Source organism: Euprymna scolopes, chromosome 29, assembly GCF_053919585.1.
Source record: "Euprymna scolopes isolate OS-2025 chromosome 29, ASM5391958v1, whole genome shotgun sequence".
Classification (NCBI taxonomy): Eukaryota; Metazoa; Mollusca; class Cephalopoda; order Sepiida; family Sepiolidae; genus Euprymna; species Euprymna scolopes.
In genome coordinates this window covers 17296041-17315645 of record NC_136510.1, presented here as the reverse complement: position 1 = coordinate 17315645, position 19605 = coordinate 17296041, and the positions used below count along the sequence as shown (strand labels likewise).

Below are 19605 nucleotides of genomic sequence, written 5' to 3'. Positions count from 1 at the left end.
CAAAGCCAGTTAAAAAAAAAAAAAAAAAAAAAACTTGTCTGTGGAGTTTGTTTTAAAACAAAACGCAGCATTCTTCAGTTCTAGAATAATCCAGAGGATTGTTTTGAGGGACATTATCTTTGAGACAACCACACCGATAAAAATCGGAGAGGCCCAGCAAGTGTGAAATCCATGATTCAGGATCGCACTTACTGATGAGATGATTACAAATGTTTTTCTGTATATTATTAAATGATGAGAAAAAGTTTGTTCAACATTTGTGACTGAAACTTGGTGGACAAGTCAGGCATAGACTGAAGTTTATTTTTTACCAAATATAGTTTGTTTGCAGAGAGGATTGTGAATTTCATTATTAATGATTCCATGGGTGCCATTTTTTATTGGGGTGGGAGAGTGATTACCCTCTATCATGTTATGTTGAAGAGACTGTTATACATTTTTGCATCACCAGTTAAAGAATTCGGACTGTTTGAATATCAGAATTTAACAATGATAACACGTTCTATTACAGCTAATGATATTCAGTTCTTATCCAGAATTATCCCTATATTTAAAAAGAAAAGAAAAATATGTATGATGTACATGTTTGTGATGAAATGAAAATGTCATATTTGAAAAGTTGTGTAAATTGATCAAGTAGTGTTTTTTAACTAACAAAATCCAATTTTATGAGGAAACAAAGACAGAGGGCTTTGTTGCATCATCCTGAGAAAAGAAATGGAGAATTCGAATTTCCAAGAGTTTTTCAGTCTTTTAATTGTTACAATTTACCATTAATCATAAAAAAGCATGATATTCTATTTCTAAAAAAAAATCGGTTGATAAATTTATGTGATTTTTGGAATATGATCTTTTCCTTTTGTGATGGGTACATACATCATATAGATTTTTCTGTACTTTTTTTTTTTAATATAGGGAGAATTCTGGACAAGAACCGGCTATTCTGCAAATAGTTTACAAAAGAAAGCGATTCATTAAGTAATAAACAGCAATTTATGAATTTAAACATTCATAGAAACTCATAGTTAGAATTCAATCATGAAAGAGAAATTAAAAAATACTTTTTTTTTTCTTTTAAATAATTTATAAACTAAGTGATGTCATTTTTTAATTAAACAAAAAGAAACAACAGGTTTTTTGTCCATATTTGTCTATATTAAAAAACGAAAAGAAAAATCTGTATGATGTACTCATGATAAAACGAAAATATCATATTCTAAAAATCATGTAAATTGATCAACTAGTTTCATTTGTATACAGAAAATTTTTTCAGTGTTTAATGGAAATTTGTAGGCATTACAACATAAATGTCAGATTTTAATTATTGAGTTATCTCTCTTTGATTTTTTTATAGATTATTTTCAAAATGGTAGACGAGGCAGTCGTTCTTTGGTTACTCATAAAATTTGATTTTCTTATTTAAACATGAAACTACTTGATCAATTTGTGTGATTTTTGGAATGATATTTTCGTTTTGTCATGGGTTGTACATTATAGAGATATATTTTTATTTCTGTTTTTTAATATAAGGGAATTATGGATAAGAGTTGAAACTCTTAAAAAGACTTTGTAGTGTGCGATAATACAAACGAAATAAACTGAACAGTTAAAATCTGAGAAAGAAAAGACTAGTGTTGCATGCGCGTGATAAAACTAATGAAGAAATTTGGGAGGTTGGGTCAAAGGTGAACCAAGAAAACGACAAAACACAAACAAATGAATCAGAAATAAAAAGCTAATTAGGAAACTGTTAAAATACTCGTTGCGTTTTCATTATTAGAGCAAAATGCAAAAATTCAAATATTGAATTTCAAGCAAAACTAACGATACCTACTTAATTATCATGTTGCAATAATGAACATATTCAAAATTTATGAAAAACGATAAAGTAGAAAATTTATTAAGGAAAGCGGTTTTCGAAAACAATTAATGAAAATTGAGTTTTGCTAAATTGGCCTAAGATTTTCAGTTTTCAGAAAATAATTACCTTCCTTGTTACTCTCTGGTTTCTTTTTTTAGCAATAAATAAATAAACAGGAGAATTCTATTGTAATAAGGGAGGTAATTATTTTCTGAAAGCTTTGAAAATCATAGACCAATTTAGCAAAACTCAATCTTCGCTACTTGTCTTCGAAAATTGTTTTCATTAATAATTAATTTTCTACCTTATCGTTTTTAGTAATTTTTGGATATATTCATCACTGTGACATGACAGTTAAGTAGATACCATTAGTTTTACTTGAAATTCAATATTTCAATTTTTGAATTTCGCTACAATAAAGTATTCCTAAATTTAAAATGATAACTTTTTTGTACCTTAGAATTACCTCCCTTGTCAGGAAATTTCAGTATGGAACCACATAGTCATAACAATTGGTTATGCAATTCAATGGAAATCGATGTAGTACCACAAAGCTGTGAGCTCGCAGATTTATGGTACTACTTATTCTGATTGGGTTTCCTGGTAGAAAAAGTATGATGTTAATAAACTCCAAAACAGAAAAACAATTGTTCATGTGTATTTTGATAAAATTACAATTATAAGATAGAAATTTACATAGTAAATTTTACAGGAGGCATTAGAGGCATTATCAAGAGAAACCATATAAAGTAGTAGAAAGTTGGTACAATGCAGAATTAAAAAAAAATTAAACATTCATTTGTTTAAAATCAACAACGTTTCAGCAATATAATGTCTTCATTAGGACTAGAATCAGTTTGTGTTTTTTTCTTGGTGCTTGTTAAGCTATGGTTGACAGATCGAATTTTTAAATATATCGTTTTAAGCAAAAACAATATTACTAACCTTATTGTCATCTTGAATAAAGTAATATATCCAAAATTTATGATAATTCATTGTGTAGAACAACTGCATTTGTGTGTGTGTGTGTGTGTGTGGTTTTTTTTTTTTTTTTGTAAAAATAAGTCTATCGTTACAGGTGTAACATTACGGCAGCCATTAGGAATGGTGGAAAGGGAGATAAGCCAAGTCAGTTTACCAGTTTTTTTTCAGAGTTCTAATTACAGAGAGCCGCAGAGTTCCACATGCAGAGAAGAGGAAAATGAATGTAAATACATTGAAGGTGGCTAAACTGCCTAATCTTCCTTTCTGATAACTTCTCCAATTCCTAATGGCTGCCGTAACGTCTCGCCTGTAGTGATAGACTTATTTTTACAATGTCCTACTCAATGAATTATTGTAAATTTTGATTATATTACTTTTTTTTCGAGATGACAATAACAGGGCTCTATGGACAAATTTATCTTTAGTTGACCTTTGACAACTAAATATTTTCGTTTACTAGCCAAACCTATATGATCTTTAGAATATGACATCTTAGTTCTATGACGAGTATGTACATCATAAAGATTTTTCTGTATATTTTTAAATAAGTGTAATCCTAAATATACAACAAATTTTATGTTGATACTTGAAGGTATAAACATTCTGATTTCTTCCGATGTTTTTGTAAACAGCCTTTTTTTATAAAAAGTGTATATTCTATTAAACTGTTATTGTTTAAATATTTTTACTTTGTTCGTTTTATTAAAAAAAGTTGAAAAGATATTTTTCATTAAGTAGTGAGCCTTGGAAGATTGTCAGTGAAAGAAATGCAATCGCCAAAAGATAAGCGCTTCATTATTTCTAGTCGCCACTTTGAAAAATCACTTGCAAATGCGACTGTTTCACTCGCAATGTAGACCCCTGCAATAAGGTAAGTAATATTATTTTTGCTTAAAACGATATATTTAAAAATTTGATCTGTTGACTATAGCTTACCAAGCACCTTTTTTTCTTTTCTCATGGCATGGTATCGCTAGAAAAGTATTTTATCAAGTGTTCTGAATCAGAAGGAATGTGTGACTTGCGTATGAAATGAATTAGTGAAGTTCTTTTTGTTTTTTTATTGTCTTGTGTTTAAATTTATTTTGTTAAAATGTTTTATAGAATCAACCAGTCAAAGCACAAAAGTTAGCAGTCTTCATTAATGAAGGACCGAGTACAATTTTTATTGAATATTTGATACTTGTACAGTTTAGTCAAGACATTAAAAAAATGAAAATATCGAAAAAAGGCTATATTTCACATATTCGTTATGAAATGAAGTTCTCCGGAAAAAAATTTCACTTAATTTCATCAAGTAGTTTGTTTTTTTTACAGCGAAAAAACAATTTGTTATGATACCGAGCAAAAGGTTCGATTTTTAGGAAGAAAAGCTCGAATTAAAGATGGGAAGGGGGTGTCGGCGCTTTATATTAAGTTATCTCCCCGTGGCATGTTGTTCAGCTTCAGCAAATTTCACAATGGCTGACTTCAACGCATTCTCATAAGAACGTGTTTTTCGCTGTAAAAAAAAAAAAAAACTACTCGATCAAATTAAATGAAATTTTTTTTCTGAGATCTTCAGTCCAAAACGGATACGTACAATATAACCTTTTTTTGATATTTTCATTTTTTAATGTCTTGACTAAACTGTTCAAGTGCCGAATATTCATTTACTAAAGTGATTTTATGTCAGATATTACAAGCTGAGTAAATAAGCTGTCATTGAATATATATATATATATATATATATATATATATATATACACACACACACATAGTTTTTGCTGTTGATTTTTTAAACGATATTAAGGTTAACATCTCCACCTTGGAGATCCGGTGTTTTCTTAGAAAGTCACCCATTTTTTGTTTGGACATATTTTTTATTTATTTTTATTTTTTTTTAAAACAGTAATCTATGTACACACGTGTTTCGGGGTGCTACCCTTTTTCAGCATAGCTTGACTGTTGTTAGGATTCAAACCCTGGACTATACGTATTTCATATATATATATAGATAGAGAGTGAGGGCATAAGTCCTGTTACAAAATTTCGGAACTATTTTTTATAATACTAAAATAAATTTACAATTTTATTGTCAGTAATATTATAATGTTATATATGATTTCTTCTTTCTCAGAAACAAAAGATACTAATTTTTAAGAATGTCTGTTTAATTGAAAAGAAGATTTAGCATAGATCAGTATGAGAAGAGCCTGTCTCTACCAGAAATATTCAAGTTACGGAAAAATCTCAATCAAAAAAATGTTCATTAAAGGACGATTCATCATTACTTGGAAACTTAGTCGTTCAAAGATAGACAATGCTCAGGCCGTCTCCGCACCTCCAGAACACTTAAACTTATAAAAAATGTTAGGGAAAAAATCAGGCGAAATCCAAGAAGATCCACGAGACAAATGGTAAAGGAAGCACAAACATCACCAAGCACTACGTAAAGACTATGTCGAAGTGACCTACAGATGTCACACTATAAGCTCCAAAAGCGACAGCTTCTCTCTGCACCCACAATTATAAAAAAAGACTCATCAGAAGTCGACTCTTGTTAAACTGTATCGGGGAGGGCACACTCAATAAGATCATCTTCATGGCTGTAAAGTTATTCTCACCAACAGTTTCACAATCATCAAAATGATAGAGACCTGTTGAGAAATCGTGAGACAATACCTGGTAATACAGGAAAGATGTTGAGAACGCTAAAACCAGCATCAGTGATAGTCTGGGCAGTCATTTCTAAAATAGGAAGATCTCCACAAATTTTCCCCTCTCAAGGGATCAAGATTAACAAAGAACGTTACATTGAGGACATTGTTGAAGGTGCACTGGCTCCATAGTGTAATTCTGTGTAGGATGATGAAGTTTGAACTCTCCAACAAAATGGTACGACAAACCACACTGCTCATGTAACACAACAGTGGTGTAAAAACAACTATTAGTCCTGGATCAGCAAAAAAGCATGGCCTTCCTCATCACGTGATCTTAATGCTCTTGATTATTGTTTGTGGTCAATCCTGGAAAGTGGAGCCTGTTCTACTCTATATCAAAATATTGAAGCTTTAAATACAAAATTGAACAAATGTTGGGAGAGAATACCCTCAAACCCTGTGTGTGCTGCTAAAGATGATTTCTCTATAAGACTTCGTAGTGTAGTAAAAGCTTAAGAAAAGCATTTTGAATAATATTTAAGCCACAGTGTTCCTTCAGTATGTGATAATCAATTTTTGCGATTGGGTTTTATAATAAATTATTTTGTTGGGAAAAATCTGAGTTTTATTTTGTAACAGTATTTATGCCCAACCCTATATATATATATATATATATATATATATATATATATATATATATAATTAAATTGTGATTCAATGAATTTCAAAAAACTCATTTAAAAAAATTTCATTGAAATTCATTGAATCACAATTTAATTTATTTGCTCTAATCTTGCATATCGAGCAATTCTTATTTAGATGGGATAACTTATAGAATATTACTGCCAGTAATATTTTGTAAACTTTATAATCTCACGTTTTCATAACAACTGATTGTTAAATAAAAACTATTCTGAAGTATATATATATATATGTGTGTGTATATATATATATATATATACACACACACACACACACACAAAGTGCCTTCAATAAGTGTCCAGACATTTTGTACAGGGTGACCCAAAAATAACGGGCCCCAACTCTAATTAGGCCTCGTTTCTTAGTGTTTTGTCTGAATGAAATGAAACTTTGGTCATAACCAGTTTATTATATTCAAAACATCACATCAAAACACAAGGGTCTTTGGCCCTTTTTTTTTTCTCCATTCTACAGTATATGCTCTAGATGGCCTCCATTTAGCTTTTGTTTTTTTTTGGGTAACCCTGTATAATTGTTGTAGACTCTTGAAAATTCAGTATGTTATTGCTATACATCTTATGAGATGATTGAACAATGTTTACGATTTCAGGTTTAAATGAACGGCTACAGCAGGAATTTGAATACACCCTACTAAAACCTGATTGTCACTGCTGGTGAATTCGAAAAATGCAATCAGGATGTGAGGACACTTTAGAAAAACGATATGCAATAAAATTCTGTTTTAAACTTGGAAAAATGCCACAGAATGTATGAAATGCTTCAGACTGCTTTTGCACCATCTTACATGAATCGAGCATTAGTTTTTGAGTGGCATAAGAGATTCAAGGAAGGAAGAGAGGTAAGCAATAATAAGCCAAAAAGACAATAAGCTAGTAGCAAAATTATTTGATAACGTATTATTAGAAGGCCAAAATATCATTCATGTTGTCCTTTTAGCAACATATTGTTGCAGTCAATATAATGATAGTGCAAGGTTGGAATGGTTAAAATTCTTAAGAAATTATAACATATTAAAAATTTGTGAATTTTTGAAACAATTTATATTGAATTATAATAACCTTCCCTCAGCTAAAGTATTTATAATTTATGTTTTTGAACACTTAAATAATTATAACATACCATGATACTTTCAGACTGTGATTACTAGTTATGCAATCATCTCTATGTGAGCCCACAATCATCTGGGTTATTTCACTTGGATTTATTTCTTGGCAGTGTTAGAGAAAGAGTTCTATGCAGGAGTCTGCGCCCTTGTTTTACTCATGGGTGCAATTTAGGACAAGATCTTTTCCTATTTTGTCAAGCTCTTCAAAATGGAAAGATTAACTCCTTGTAGCAGACTTGTTTCCAGTGCTACAATTTGGACACTCAACAAAAGATACGAAAGAAAGCTAGATGGTATGTACACCGATAAGTTACGAGCAGTGTTAAATATATTTTGGCAAGATCATCCCATGAAGCAGCAACTTTATGACAAACTACCTGCCATGTCTACTACCATCAAGGATTTGCTGGTCACTGCTAAAGGAGCAAGCAAGAGCTGGTGAGAAAGGTATTGTTGTGAGCTCCCCATCACGGGCACACAAGTATAGAACAACCTAAACCCACGTACATCCAGCAAATTGTGCATGATGCTAACTGTGATTATGGAGATCTGAGATAGCTGATGGGAGATAGGGAAATCTGGAGAGAGTGAAAGAGAGTCACATTGGTCTGAGCAAGGAGCCCGAACCAGATAGATAGATAGCAGACTTTGCTTTTAGGTTGACTCAAAGATAAGGGTTAAAGAGTGTCAGGTGAGGCAACACTGTGATGATCGATAATGATGGAAATTGGGCAGAATTTGAATATTTAAGAAAACGGCTCAATTACAACTTGTTTACATTGAACTTGAAAACGAGCATCCTTTAGTCAGCCAGGAAGCAGTCCCGTAGTATTGTATTTCACAGACAGGTAATTCTTGAAAAGAAAATTTGGTCATAGAATGGTGAATGCTCCAACAAATTGCAAACACTCGTACCCCCTCGACGTAAATACCCCCGACAAACCTGACAAGCAGCTAAATCACACCCCTTCACAGTAGAGATCCCTAGATGTATGAGAGCCTTCCTGAGTTGGCACTGCTTGATTCCAGTGGCAAGGAGAAATACAAGATGAGTAGAAACAATGCCAAGATAAGTGGAGAGCACATGCAGCACCTGTTCTTCTCAAATGGTCACCCATTTCAGTACTGACCAAGATCAGTGTTGCTTAACTTTGGTGATCTAACACGAACCATTCTGTCAATGTGATTATGCTGTACATTATAGTTGAAAGTAAAACAATGTAAATAATTTAAAGTTTAAAATTTCTGGCATTTTTTTTTTTTAATTTATTACTCTTAAGATATTTAATTTTTTGTAATGTCATCCAAAGGTATTTAATAACTTGAATGGCTGACCAATCACAAAGGGTTTATTGTTAGAAGTAAAAAATGCTATAATTATTTACAGATTGGTTAACTTGTAATGTATACGGGGAAAGGTCCAAGTTGTACTCATAATATTGTCATACATGCACTAATTGTACTGTCTCAGGCCATTTATTTAGTGTACTATTGTGACTGGTGCTGCATATGCCTGTATGTAACAGTCTGAGGACCAACACATTGTAGAAAAGTAGACAAAGAATAGGAAAGAACTTCAACTCGCTTTTTTTTGTTGCAGAACGACATATTTCCTCGTTATTGTTGTGATGTCCCTCATGCCTCTCACAGGAACTCAAGCATTCTCCCTGTCTCTAACATGACCTCCTTTTTAAAGTCTTTATTTTTCCTTACTGACGCCGCCATTTTGCATGCATTTGCATCCGTGCTATGTTACATGTCGAGGTTCTGATCTTGACACTCAGTCCACCATAAACTGGGCCATTTCGGTGGGCTTTTAGCTATTGGGCTGATGCATCCATTCTGAGTAGGCCTAGGAAGTCCACCCTCCCAGGCCTGCCTCCCGGATTTTTGGTAAAGCAAGTTTATTGCTTGTTGTCTGAGGCACCCTCACCGGGAAATGGCAACTGGACTACTCAGGCAATTTTTACAGGATCAGAGTGCTCCTTCTTTAGGGGTGCTGGGTCGATTCTGCCTACCTTTCAACCTTGTGTCACATTCCCCCCCTCCCCCCACGGTGGGAGAGAGGTAAATACCTACTACTGTCATACTCTTTGCGGTTAACAATGTTGTTGCTATGCCGTTTAGTTTAGTTCATTTAAAAGGAAAGGGTGTCAGTATTTTCTCTACAACAAATATGAATCAGACCTAACTCTACAGACATCTTACAGTTTCCATTGAATTTGGAAACAAAATTTGTCTTGGTATTATTTGGATTCTTTGAATTATTGTTCTCATCTTTAGTGTTATTTTCATGTTTAACTCAACCTTCTTCAGGTGTATCTTGTCGAACTTGCAAATCTTTCTGTTGAATAGCACGTTTCATTCATCAGTCATAACTGGATAAAAATCCTAAGTAATTCACAATTGTAGTTTGAGTGTCACTCCGCACTGAGGATTGAACCTTCAACCTCCAGAAGAGTGTAACTTTACAACTGCATTTTGCCAACCCCTTTATCCACTATGTCACGGGTCCTTGCAAACAATTCGATTATGAATTTTGAGAGCCTGAAGCCTATCTTATTTTCTGGCTGTACAATCTTACTACTTATCATTATATATCACTATTTATTGCTACACACATATTTTTATGTATGTATATGTTTTAAATAATGTTAAAGATGAGAATAGTAATCCAAATAATATGACTAATCAAGCCTCATCGAAAAAATTCAGAAACATTAAATTTGTTTTTTTTTTTCTTGATTAAATATTAAGTTGTGACACAAAAATTTCTAATAAAATCAGGCAATTATTTACAGAAAAGAAAATTAAAGAAAACATAAATAATGAATCTAAAATATGCACAATATAAAAAAAAAAAATGACTCAAAAAACTAAAATGATAAAACGGTCATAGAAAAAAAGTGTTGATTAAAAAAGAAAAAAAATCATCTAAATAAAAAAAAAAATGAGTGGAGGTGAAGGGGGGGCATAAAATTGTTATACCAACCCTGTGGTGAATGTGGAATCCGTCTGTTCTCTAGAGAGGATAAATACAAGAAGAAATCTTACATCAAAGCTCAAAGACAAAATGTACAGAAAAATAAAGTTCCTGCAAAGAAACAATCAAAACTTTGCCAAGTCATAGATTAGGGTTAAAAAATAAAAAAAATTGGTTAAAGCGTCATACCTCTTTGACATCAGCATAATAATTATTTAGATTGTCTTCATCGTGGAAACCGGTATCCGCTGACTGTATAGATGATCGATTACTGGAAAAAGAAGAAAAGAAATTTAATTTAGACTTTCGGATCTTGTCCAGAACTCCCCCTATATTAAAAAACAAAAATAAAGAAAACTTTGTATGATGTACGTACCTGTAATGAAAGGAAAATATTATATTCTAAAAATCGTGTAAATTGATCAAGTGGTTTTATTTTTATAAAGAAAATCATTTTTAAGTGAATAATGTGAATTTGTAGGCATTACAACAAAAATCTTGCAAATTTGAATTATTGCGTTGTCTCCCTTGTTTCTTGAGATTATTTTCATGATGGTGGCACGAGACAGTCACTCCTCTTTTACTCAAAAAAAAAAAAAAAATTTGACATATCGAAGATATTATATTCCAAAAATTATGTAAATTGATTAAGTAGTTTTGTTTTTAAATGAGAAAATCAAATTTTATGAGCATCTAAGTAGTGAGTGTTTTGCCAGTCATTTTGAAAAAAAAATCCTCAAAATACAAGGGAGGTAATTAAACAATAATTCATACTTACTAGATTTATGCAGTAATGCCTACAAATTCCCATTAATCACATAAAAATGATTTTCTTTATAGAAATAAAACCACATGATTAATTTACATAATTTTTGGAATATGATATTTTCGTTGTGTCATGCAGATTTTTCTTTAGTTTTGCTTTTTAATATGGGGGGGGGGAATTCTAGATAAGAAACAAAGGAACCCTAGAGTATTGGGCTAGAGGCCTCATACTTTTGTTCATCCTAAACAAGGCACAATGCTACCAAGACATCAGGGGTTACTGTAAATTAGGGGCATCCCAATAGGGGAGTTGTGCAGCAAGATACTTGTTCACATTACATTTAATAGATAAGGGGTTGCATAAAGAGCATATATTGTGCTAGAAGACAAAGTTTACATAAGTAAACCATTAGCCAAATCTTTATATATAAGGTTGTGGCCTTGGGAAATCCATCAGAGATAAGTGCGTGACATGGCGTTACAGTTATCCCAATATTATACAACTGTTGATAGAGCAAATGCTCTTAGAACTACCTAAGAGTTAGGGCTCTTGTACTACCAGTTGGAAACACCAGCCAGACAAGCTGTCCAACGTGTACCCTCATTCCTGTCAGATAAGAATGACCCAGGTTAGTCATGTGAAACTATATGACAAGCAAGTGTCCTCCTCTCCAAGTTGCCTAGGTAGGGAGGAAGAGATGATGGAACGGAAGTCAATTTCTAAAAGCTATACAACACATACCTGCATGTAAAACAGGCATTAATCTGATGATGAAGATGATGAATTAAGTATGATCAGCAGGAACATATATAATTCCCTCCTCCCTAAATGTCACCTGTGAAATCATTAATGAAATTCACAATCTTTTAAACAATCCAGTCACATTTGTACAAATAAACTGCAGTCACTGCTTAACTTGTCTACCAAATTTCAATCATGAATCTTCAACAGTCTTTGTTTTATCGTGATTCAATATAGGGTATACTTTAATGATCGTCACATTAGTAAGAAGTGTGATCCTGAATAGACTTCAGATCCACAAGACAATAATTTGCTACATTTTTATTAGTGGAATTGTTATCATCATCATCGTCGTCATCATAATTGAATTCATATCAGTTTATTCATCAGGTGCAGAAGTCAAGAAAGAACAAAGGATTGCCATATGATTTTGCTAAGCAAGTCTGCAGTTGGTAGAGGAGGAAAATATCTTTTTCTGTCTCACAATTGTTGGAAGGAAGGAATTGCTTTTTTAATTCAACTTATTCACACTGGTTGTGCCGTCGTTATGAATGTAACCTGTAAACTTGAAATGTTAGACTTCTGTCAAGGCAGCTGCATCACTTTCATTATTACGTTTGGGATAAGGTAAATATATCTGTCCTTTCCTAAACTATGGGTTAAATAGCTTCAACATTTTTATCCCTTGTGTTCATACATATGGCGCCTGGTATTCTCAAATAGTCACCCATCTGATAATAACCAAAATCAATGTTGCTTAACTTTAGTGATCTATGAATATGTGTGTGTCAAGGTGATTATGTCGTATAAAAGTGCTTTTCAACATTTTTTCCTTTTGGTCCATTTTCAATGTCAAAACAAATCTCTGGTCCACATAACCTTTAATAAAAATTTTGAGCAACATGGAATTGTATTTTTTATTAACATAAAAATGTAGTGAAAATATCAATGACTTTTTCTTTTTAACCGCACTCACCCCTAACAAGGCATATCGCCACTTGAGACGATGCCTAGGAAAGATTACCAAGATGTTGGTTTATGTTACATTTAAACGTCTGCATATCAGTACAGCCAGAGAAACAGGTAGCAGGAAGGGAATTCAAAAGTCTAGCTGTTCCAGGGAAGAAACTAATAGAGTAAAAAGCTTTTTGGCATTTACAAACCTCAACAGTGAAGGTGCGAGATTTTGTTGCTAAGCGGGTTTGTCGGAGATATGTACGTCAAGAGGACACAAGTGCAACGAGTTCATCAGAGCACATTCCATTAAAATATTTGTAAAACAGGCACAGAGAAGCAGCATTGCAGTGATGGAACAAGGGTTGGACCTATTAGGCTAAACTACTCTTGCTATTCAAGGTCAATGAAGTTATACTACAGTGATTTCATGAATCTACATCGGTAGAAAAACCACTTATGAGCCTGAGGACTCACAATGAGAAACACTGAGGTAGACAACTCTTATCAATCTGTATTAACCAAGCATAGTGAGTAAAGCTAAAAGCCAAAGCTCCATTTCAACAAATGCAGAGAGTTCATCTTAAATGAGTGAAATTCCTTTTGTGGCACTATATCTTAGTGTCCCTGTTGTGGTGGTTATTAACCCCCCCCCCCCCCCCGCATGGCCAGGAAGTGATTTGGCCGTAGACGGAGGGATACATAACCAATCACAATGCCATCCCACAATTCTTTCTTTTCTCAACCTTTTTTTCATCCGGACAGCATGGGGTAAGACGTATATTTTTGTCTCTCCTTAAATGAGAGGACCCCCCCCCCCCAGGAACTAGTTAAGGTTAGTTAGTTTTAATTGTGAAAGTCAATTATCACTTGTAAATTGTTTTTTTAAAAATATTGCAATATTTTCTTGTAAAAAAAAAAAAAAAAAAAAATAGTTAATTATATTTCTCATATATTACCATTGTGTCGTGCGTCGTCTTTTTTTTTGTGTCTGCTTTAAATGTCTACATTAATAAATGAAGCAGACCTGAAGAAGAAGATTTGAACCATGTTAAATCCTCAAGGAACAAAACGTCATTCTGGGAGAAGAACAAGCCAGCTACATCCAACATCTCAGGTATGCTTTTTCTCTTCACCTAGACAGAAAGACGTCTAATCGATTTCAAGATATTTAGCATAACACGTGGGTCAGTCACATGCCAATGACTGGCCTATAGGTGTACATTTTGTTGCCGTAAGACTAGGACAGACACTGAGTTATCACAAAACACAACATCAGGTCTAATTAGTAAACTATCACATAGTTGTACACTTTTGGAACACATCATTATCATCAAATATAGTCTAACGTCCTTTTTACAGGCTGGCATGCATTGGACAGCTCTAAAAAATTGACTTCCAAATTAACTCGTTTCTGACTAGGTATTTATTCCACTTTCTCTCAAGTCCATTTTTATTACTCTCTCTCATATTGTCCTTGATATTCCCTAACTGAACATTAGTTTCAAAAGAAATATTAAATTATTCAGATTGATGTAGAAAACATCATGAAATTTCCATGGGGTTTTGCTATTATTATTATTATTATTACCTGTTGTCGGAATGTATAGATCCAGTGCTTGGTGTGCCTGGTCGATCTTGCGGTGGCGTCAAAAGGCAAGGGTTTGCAGATGGAGAACCCTGAATGGAAGAAAAACAAACCCATGAAGGCAAAAAGGGAAGAGAAAAAAAAAATAAATAAAAATATCAAATCCAATAAATCAATACTTTGGAAATTTTTTGTTTTGTTTGCAAATGACAGCAACTAGGGCTCATGAAAAAAAAATAAGATTGGAGAAAAATTCTTTAAAAATATATAAGTAAATTTAATTGTTTTTTTATTTCTGAATTTTTGAGATGAGGATTGATTATTCGTCGTATTTTGATTCTTATCGTTCTCATCTTGAGTTTTATTTTCACAACGTTTCAGTTGATGTATCCTTTGATCTACTTCAGGTGTATCTTGTTGAACTCAGGAATTTTTCTGCCAAACTCAGGAATCTGCACAGAATTTTGAATGGAACCCTTTATTTAATACAAGGAAGTAACATATTCTCATTCCATCAGCCATGACTAAATAATTCTAAGTAGTCCTAAGTAATTTGCAATTGTATTGTTGTAACTTTGTAATTGTATTGTAACCCAAGTTATTGATTAAAAATAAGAAATCATAATTATTTGTATTATTTAGATTCTTCTGAATACTGGGCTCGTCTTGAGTGTGATTTTCATGTTTCGGTTGATGTAACCTCCAAACTTCTTCAGGTGTATCTGGTCGAACTCGAGAATCTACACGGAACATTTTATTTATGGGTGACTAGAAGTACTAAGTAATTAACAATTATAAATTTGCGTGTTGTCCGCACTGAGAATTAAACATTCAACCTCCAGAAAAGTGTAACTACCACTGAATTTTACCAAGTTCTTTATCCACTATGCCACGGGTCTTTAGGGAAACATAAAATAAAAAATATGAAAAGACACCGAATAAAACGACTTACATGGAATGTTAGCATGACATCTTGCTTCGTCTTGCTGAGCTGCTCTTCCATCTTCTTATGAAGCGGTTGCATCTCTTCGTTTGCCAGATCTCGGTGTAATTCCAGAGAAGATTCTAACGTTTGCATCTGAAAAGAAAAAAGGAAAAAAAAAGAAGCTTTTCATTAAAAGAATTTACAACTCTTTCATATTTTAAAGTCCGAAAGTTACCATAATTCATGTTTGATTCACAATAATTTTAAAATATTTATTTTTATTTATTTTTTTCTTTTAACCTATTGTTATTCCGAATTTAAGGTTAGTGTTTCGGTTAATGAAGTGCATTTTTTTTTTTCTGGAAAAAAGAAAACATGTTTTCTCGAAAGATTTTGGTACACGGTTTTTGCAACGTTTGTGCTACTTTACTATCCGTAAATTTCATTTTTTTTATAAAAAAAAAAAATCTTAAAAATAAAACAAACTGAAAATAGTTTTAAAAATAACAAAATAGAAATTCTTAAGTTACTCGAACATCCACACATAGTGGTGAAGGCTTTATGTAGAACCAACCACACTTTTTGATACAACTGCTAGTCTTCGTCAATGCAATGGTTTCCGCAAAACAAAGCATACAGTAGACCTCAGATTTTTACATCATAGTTTTCCTTCTTTTACTTGCATGACTTTACGAAGACTGGGGGTGCACCTCTCCCAGTGAATTAAACGCACCCCCAGATATCAACCTGTAATCTTTTGTTTTAGTTGGTACATACAGCGCCCAGCTTTCCCAAGGTTGTTGATAAATACTAATCTTTAATCAGATCTCAGAATATTTAAAAAAAAAAAAACCAGAAAAGAATAAAAACAAATTAACATTCAATAAACCAATTGGTAATCAATTAAAAGTTTTTACCTGTTCTGCGATTACGTTCTTCAACTCCTCCAGAAAATGAAGTTCATTAGAATATTTTGAAGAATATTCAGGGCTGAAAAACGCCTGCAAGTAAAGGATAAAACGGAAAATGATTAAACTAAGAAAACGTTTCCTCTTTGCTTCTATTATATTCTTCTTCTTTTATTTTTAAGCATTTTATTCCAGACTTTGTTATCCCAACAAAAAAGGTTTCAGAATCATGTAAATTGTAGTTCATTCAAGAGCTCCTTTCTCAACACTTGCATAAGAGCATGTGGTCTCCCTGCTGACAACATCGCTGACCCCAATATTGTTTCTATGGTTTTCTTCTTTTGGTCGTGTCATTGTCTCTCACATTGGCTGTTGTCAAGGAGGCACGCACAGGTTCACAAGTATATAAGACAAATAAAAAACACAACTCAAAGAAAACACAGACTCCAAAACTTTCTATAAATATTAGTTGCACTCTACGTGCATGTATGCGACACCATCAATCATATGAACATTAAGATCTTCTGTCAAGACCAAGTTTGTCAGTTGATATCAGCTCATCTTGATCTCCCCAAAGCTCTCTTTTTTTTTTTTTTTTTACAAGGGTGTCACCACTTATCAAGGTCCAGAGGCCACTCAAGGATAAGGGTTAATAGGTATACATTAGTCATTGTGATTTTAGCATAGTAAACAGTGGGAATTTTGAAACTTGGATTACTTAGGGGGACGATTCAATTAGAACTTGTTCACATTGGACTTTTTCTTTTTTTTTTTTTTTCATAGGTATCAACTCATTATCAAGGTCAAAGAGGCAACTCAAGGATAAGGGTTAAAGAGTGTACAGTAGAAATTGGACAATATAATAATCATTAGTAATGAAAATTTGTTAAATTTGATAACTTATATGGAACGGCTCATCAAGAACTTATTTATGTTAGACTTGAAGACAACCATATTGTAGTCAGCCGGAAACCGGACTGTCATAAAACGTTGTAAATGCTCACAAACTTCTCCAACTGTCGTAAAACTCATTGTCACAAAACTCACGGACACACTCAAAACTCTAAAAATATATTTAGTCTTTGTTCTCGTTCAATGACATCTACAGCTACTGTCGAATCCGTATTCGTCTGTTGCCATCAGTTCGTCTTGATCTCTTAAAGCACTCGTGACCTGGCCCTGGATCTGTTTTCTTCTCTGCTCAAATCGCAGCTGTCGTCAAGTGTTCCACTGACTGCTCAACTCTAACTGTTATTAACCGCTGCCAAAATGCTTCCAATTTTATAAGATAAGCGTTCAATAAATTTATTTTAATATAAATTATTTCAACTTTGTACAGTTATCTTACAAAAAAATTATTTCTAATTTTACTACAGAGTCCAGTTGCAAAAACATCACAAAACACTACCGTCTACAAACCAATCCCCACCATCATAAAACCCAGTGTTAATCCTAAATACATTTTTGGTCCATTGTTCGATCCTCTTATTACAGTCATTGTCATACCCTGATTCACAATTCTACATCAGCTTTCTTTTGTCTACCCCAGTGAACAACTTCCTCTCAATTGTTCTGCCAATAAACACATTTCCTCTTTCTTTTTGTTATATTTCTTTTTCTGTCATGCTTCCTAACACTTGAGTTGAAGAAGACATGGACAGTATTACACTTACTGGTGATGGTATCCACCCTTACACCTGATCGTGCTGACCGTGACACCTGGCAACACACCGTCCACCAGGCTGTGATCTGCTTGGAGGTCTCCCGGACAGAGAATCTACAGGAGAAACGCTGCAGGAGGAAGATCCGGGAAGCCTCAGCAGCTGTACCTGATGTGACTTTTGACCGAAACCGCGGTGGCCAAACCAACTTGTTCCACATCAGGCTCGTCAGCCACAAGCATGCCTGCAGTCGATGTGGACAGCCTCCTTCATAGGATTTTCATTCGCAAGTCAAGCCAAGAGATTCACCCTGAGTTGATTGAGCCGGCTCCTTTCAACAAATCTGTTGCATCCTGAATGAAGGGCGACCAAGTATGGCAATCTATTACCAATGTTGAAACAAATGGAAACTTGGATTCTACTTGCAACCACCGTAGATATTTAGACTGACAATACATTTTGCATTCACATTCGGAACCACTGTTTGAGTTGGCTACCATGCTGCTTCAAACCCCGAAATGGAAACAGGTCAATCACTTTTCTGATGAAGTTGTCGCATTGATGGCAAAGAGCATGATCATGTTGTTTTTTTAGTTTGAAGTAATTAAAAAAATCATCTTGGATATTTCAATTTCTGCATTACTTTTTAAAAATATAAATTGTAACACAATTAGCTATAAAATTTTATTAAAACGCATATTTTTGAGAAAAATAGTTTCCTAAGAAGACTCAATATAGAAGTCAATACGATATACAGTGCTTCTTTGAAATGAGAACGAAAATTGAACACCATTAAAAACCAAATTTTATATCAATTTAAACTAAAGCCAATGTTATCTACTTAACTATCACATCGCAATTAGTAACATACCACTGCATTATTACATAAAACATGCACTTTCATGATTTCACAATGCAATGATCCACCATTATTGTTTTTGATATGCAACATAAACAAGGGAAGTAACTCGTAGTTTGAAATTCCATTTATTATTTAAGTATAACTTGCAATTTTACAGGTGATCATATGATATTGTCTATTGCTTTATTTTACAGCTTCCTGTCTTAGAGATCGCATTCTTTTTAATTTTATTGTCGTTATGAGCTTCTATTGAATATATAATCGGTTTCGAAATCTGGTAGGTGATATCCTTTCCTCTTCCCTGCAACCTCTTTTCTATAGAAAAGATGCAGTAAACCTGACTCTGCTTTATCGTTATTTTCATGGCAGGTGCTCATCTGAGATTCAGTCTATGCGTCCCCCTCCTCGCCAAACATTTACAAAAAGCACTCATCTAGTTACACCTACTATCAACAATTTCCCCCACTCTCTATCTGTGCTTAAATCTAAACACAAATTCCATGAACAAACTTCTTTCCTAGAACTGCCCACCTGTAGAACTCTGTTCAGTTCACCTACTTTCCAGCTGACTACAACATGGTCGTCTTCAAGCTCAATGTAAACAAATTCTTGTTGAGCCAACCTCTTAAATAGTCAATTTCTACCTAATTTCCACTGCTAACAATCACTACACTACTGTCTCAGTGATCACTGTACACTCATTAACTCTTATCCTTGAGTGACCTTTGGGCCTTGATAAGTGATGAGTCCCTTGTAAAAAAAAATACAAAGCCTATCTATTTGAGAGAAGAAACTAATAGAGTAGAAGGCTTTCCAGCATCTAGGGACTTCAACAGTGAAGGGGTGAGATTTTTCTGCTTCTGGTTAGTCAGTCACGTGTATGTTCCTCGAAGATTCATCAG

At 33.5% G+C, this 19605-nt stretch overlaps 1 protein-coding gene across 31 annotated transcripts in view; it reads right to left on the bottom strand.

Moving 5' to 3' along the window:
* The window catches only part of LOC145252512 (dedicator of cytokinesis protein 3-like), a 468467-nt gene that overhangs the window by 55997 nt on the left and 392865 nt on the right, over positions 1-19605 (bottom strand). For 19 of the 31 annotated variants that reach the window (XM_080112034.1, XM_080112021.1, XM_080112024.1 and 16 more), the window contains 4 exons: positions 16190-16273; positions 15300-15425; positions 14351-14439; positions 10488-10569 (listed from right to left, as the gene is read on the bottom strand). In XM_080112034.1, coding sequence (XP_079968160.1) covers positions 10488-10569; positions 14351-14439; positions 15300-15425; positions 16190-16273 — 381 coding nt within the window. Of the gene's footprint in view, positions 1-10307; positions 10338-10487; positions 10570-14350; positions 14440-15299; positions 15426-16189; positions 16274-19605 lie in introns of all 31 variants that reach the window. The other 12 variants (XM_080112022.1, XM_080112023.1, XM_080112026.1 and 9 more) reach the window with 1 other exon arrangement.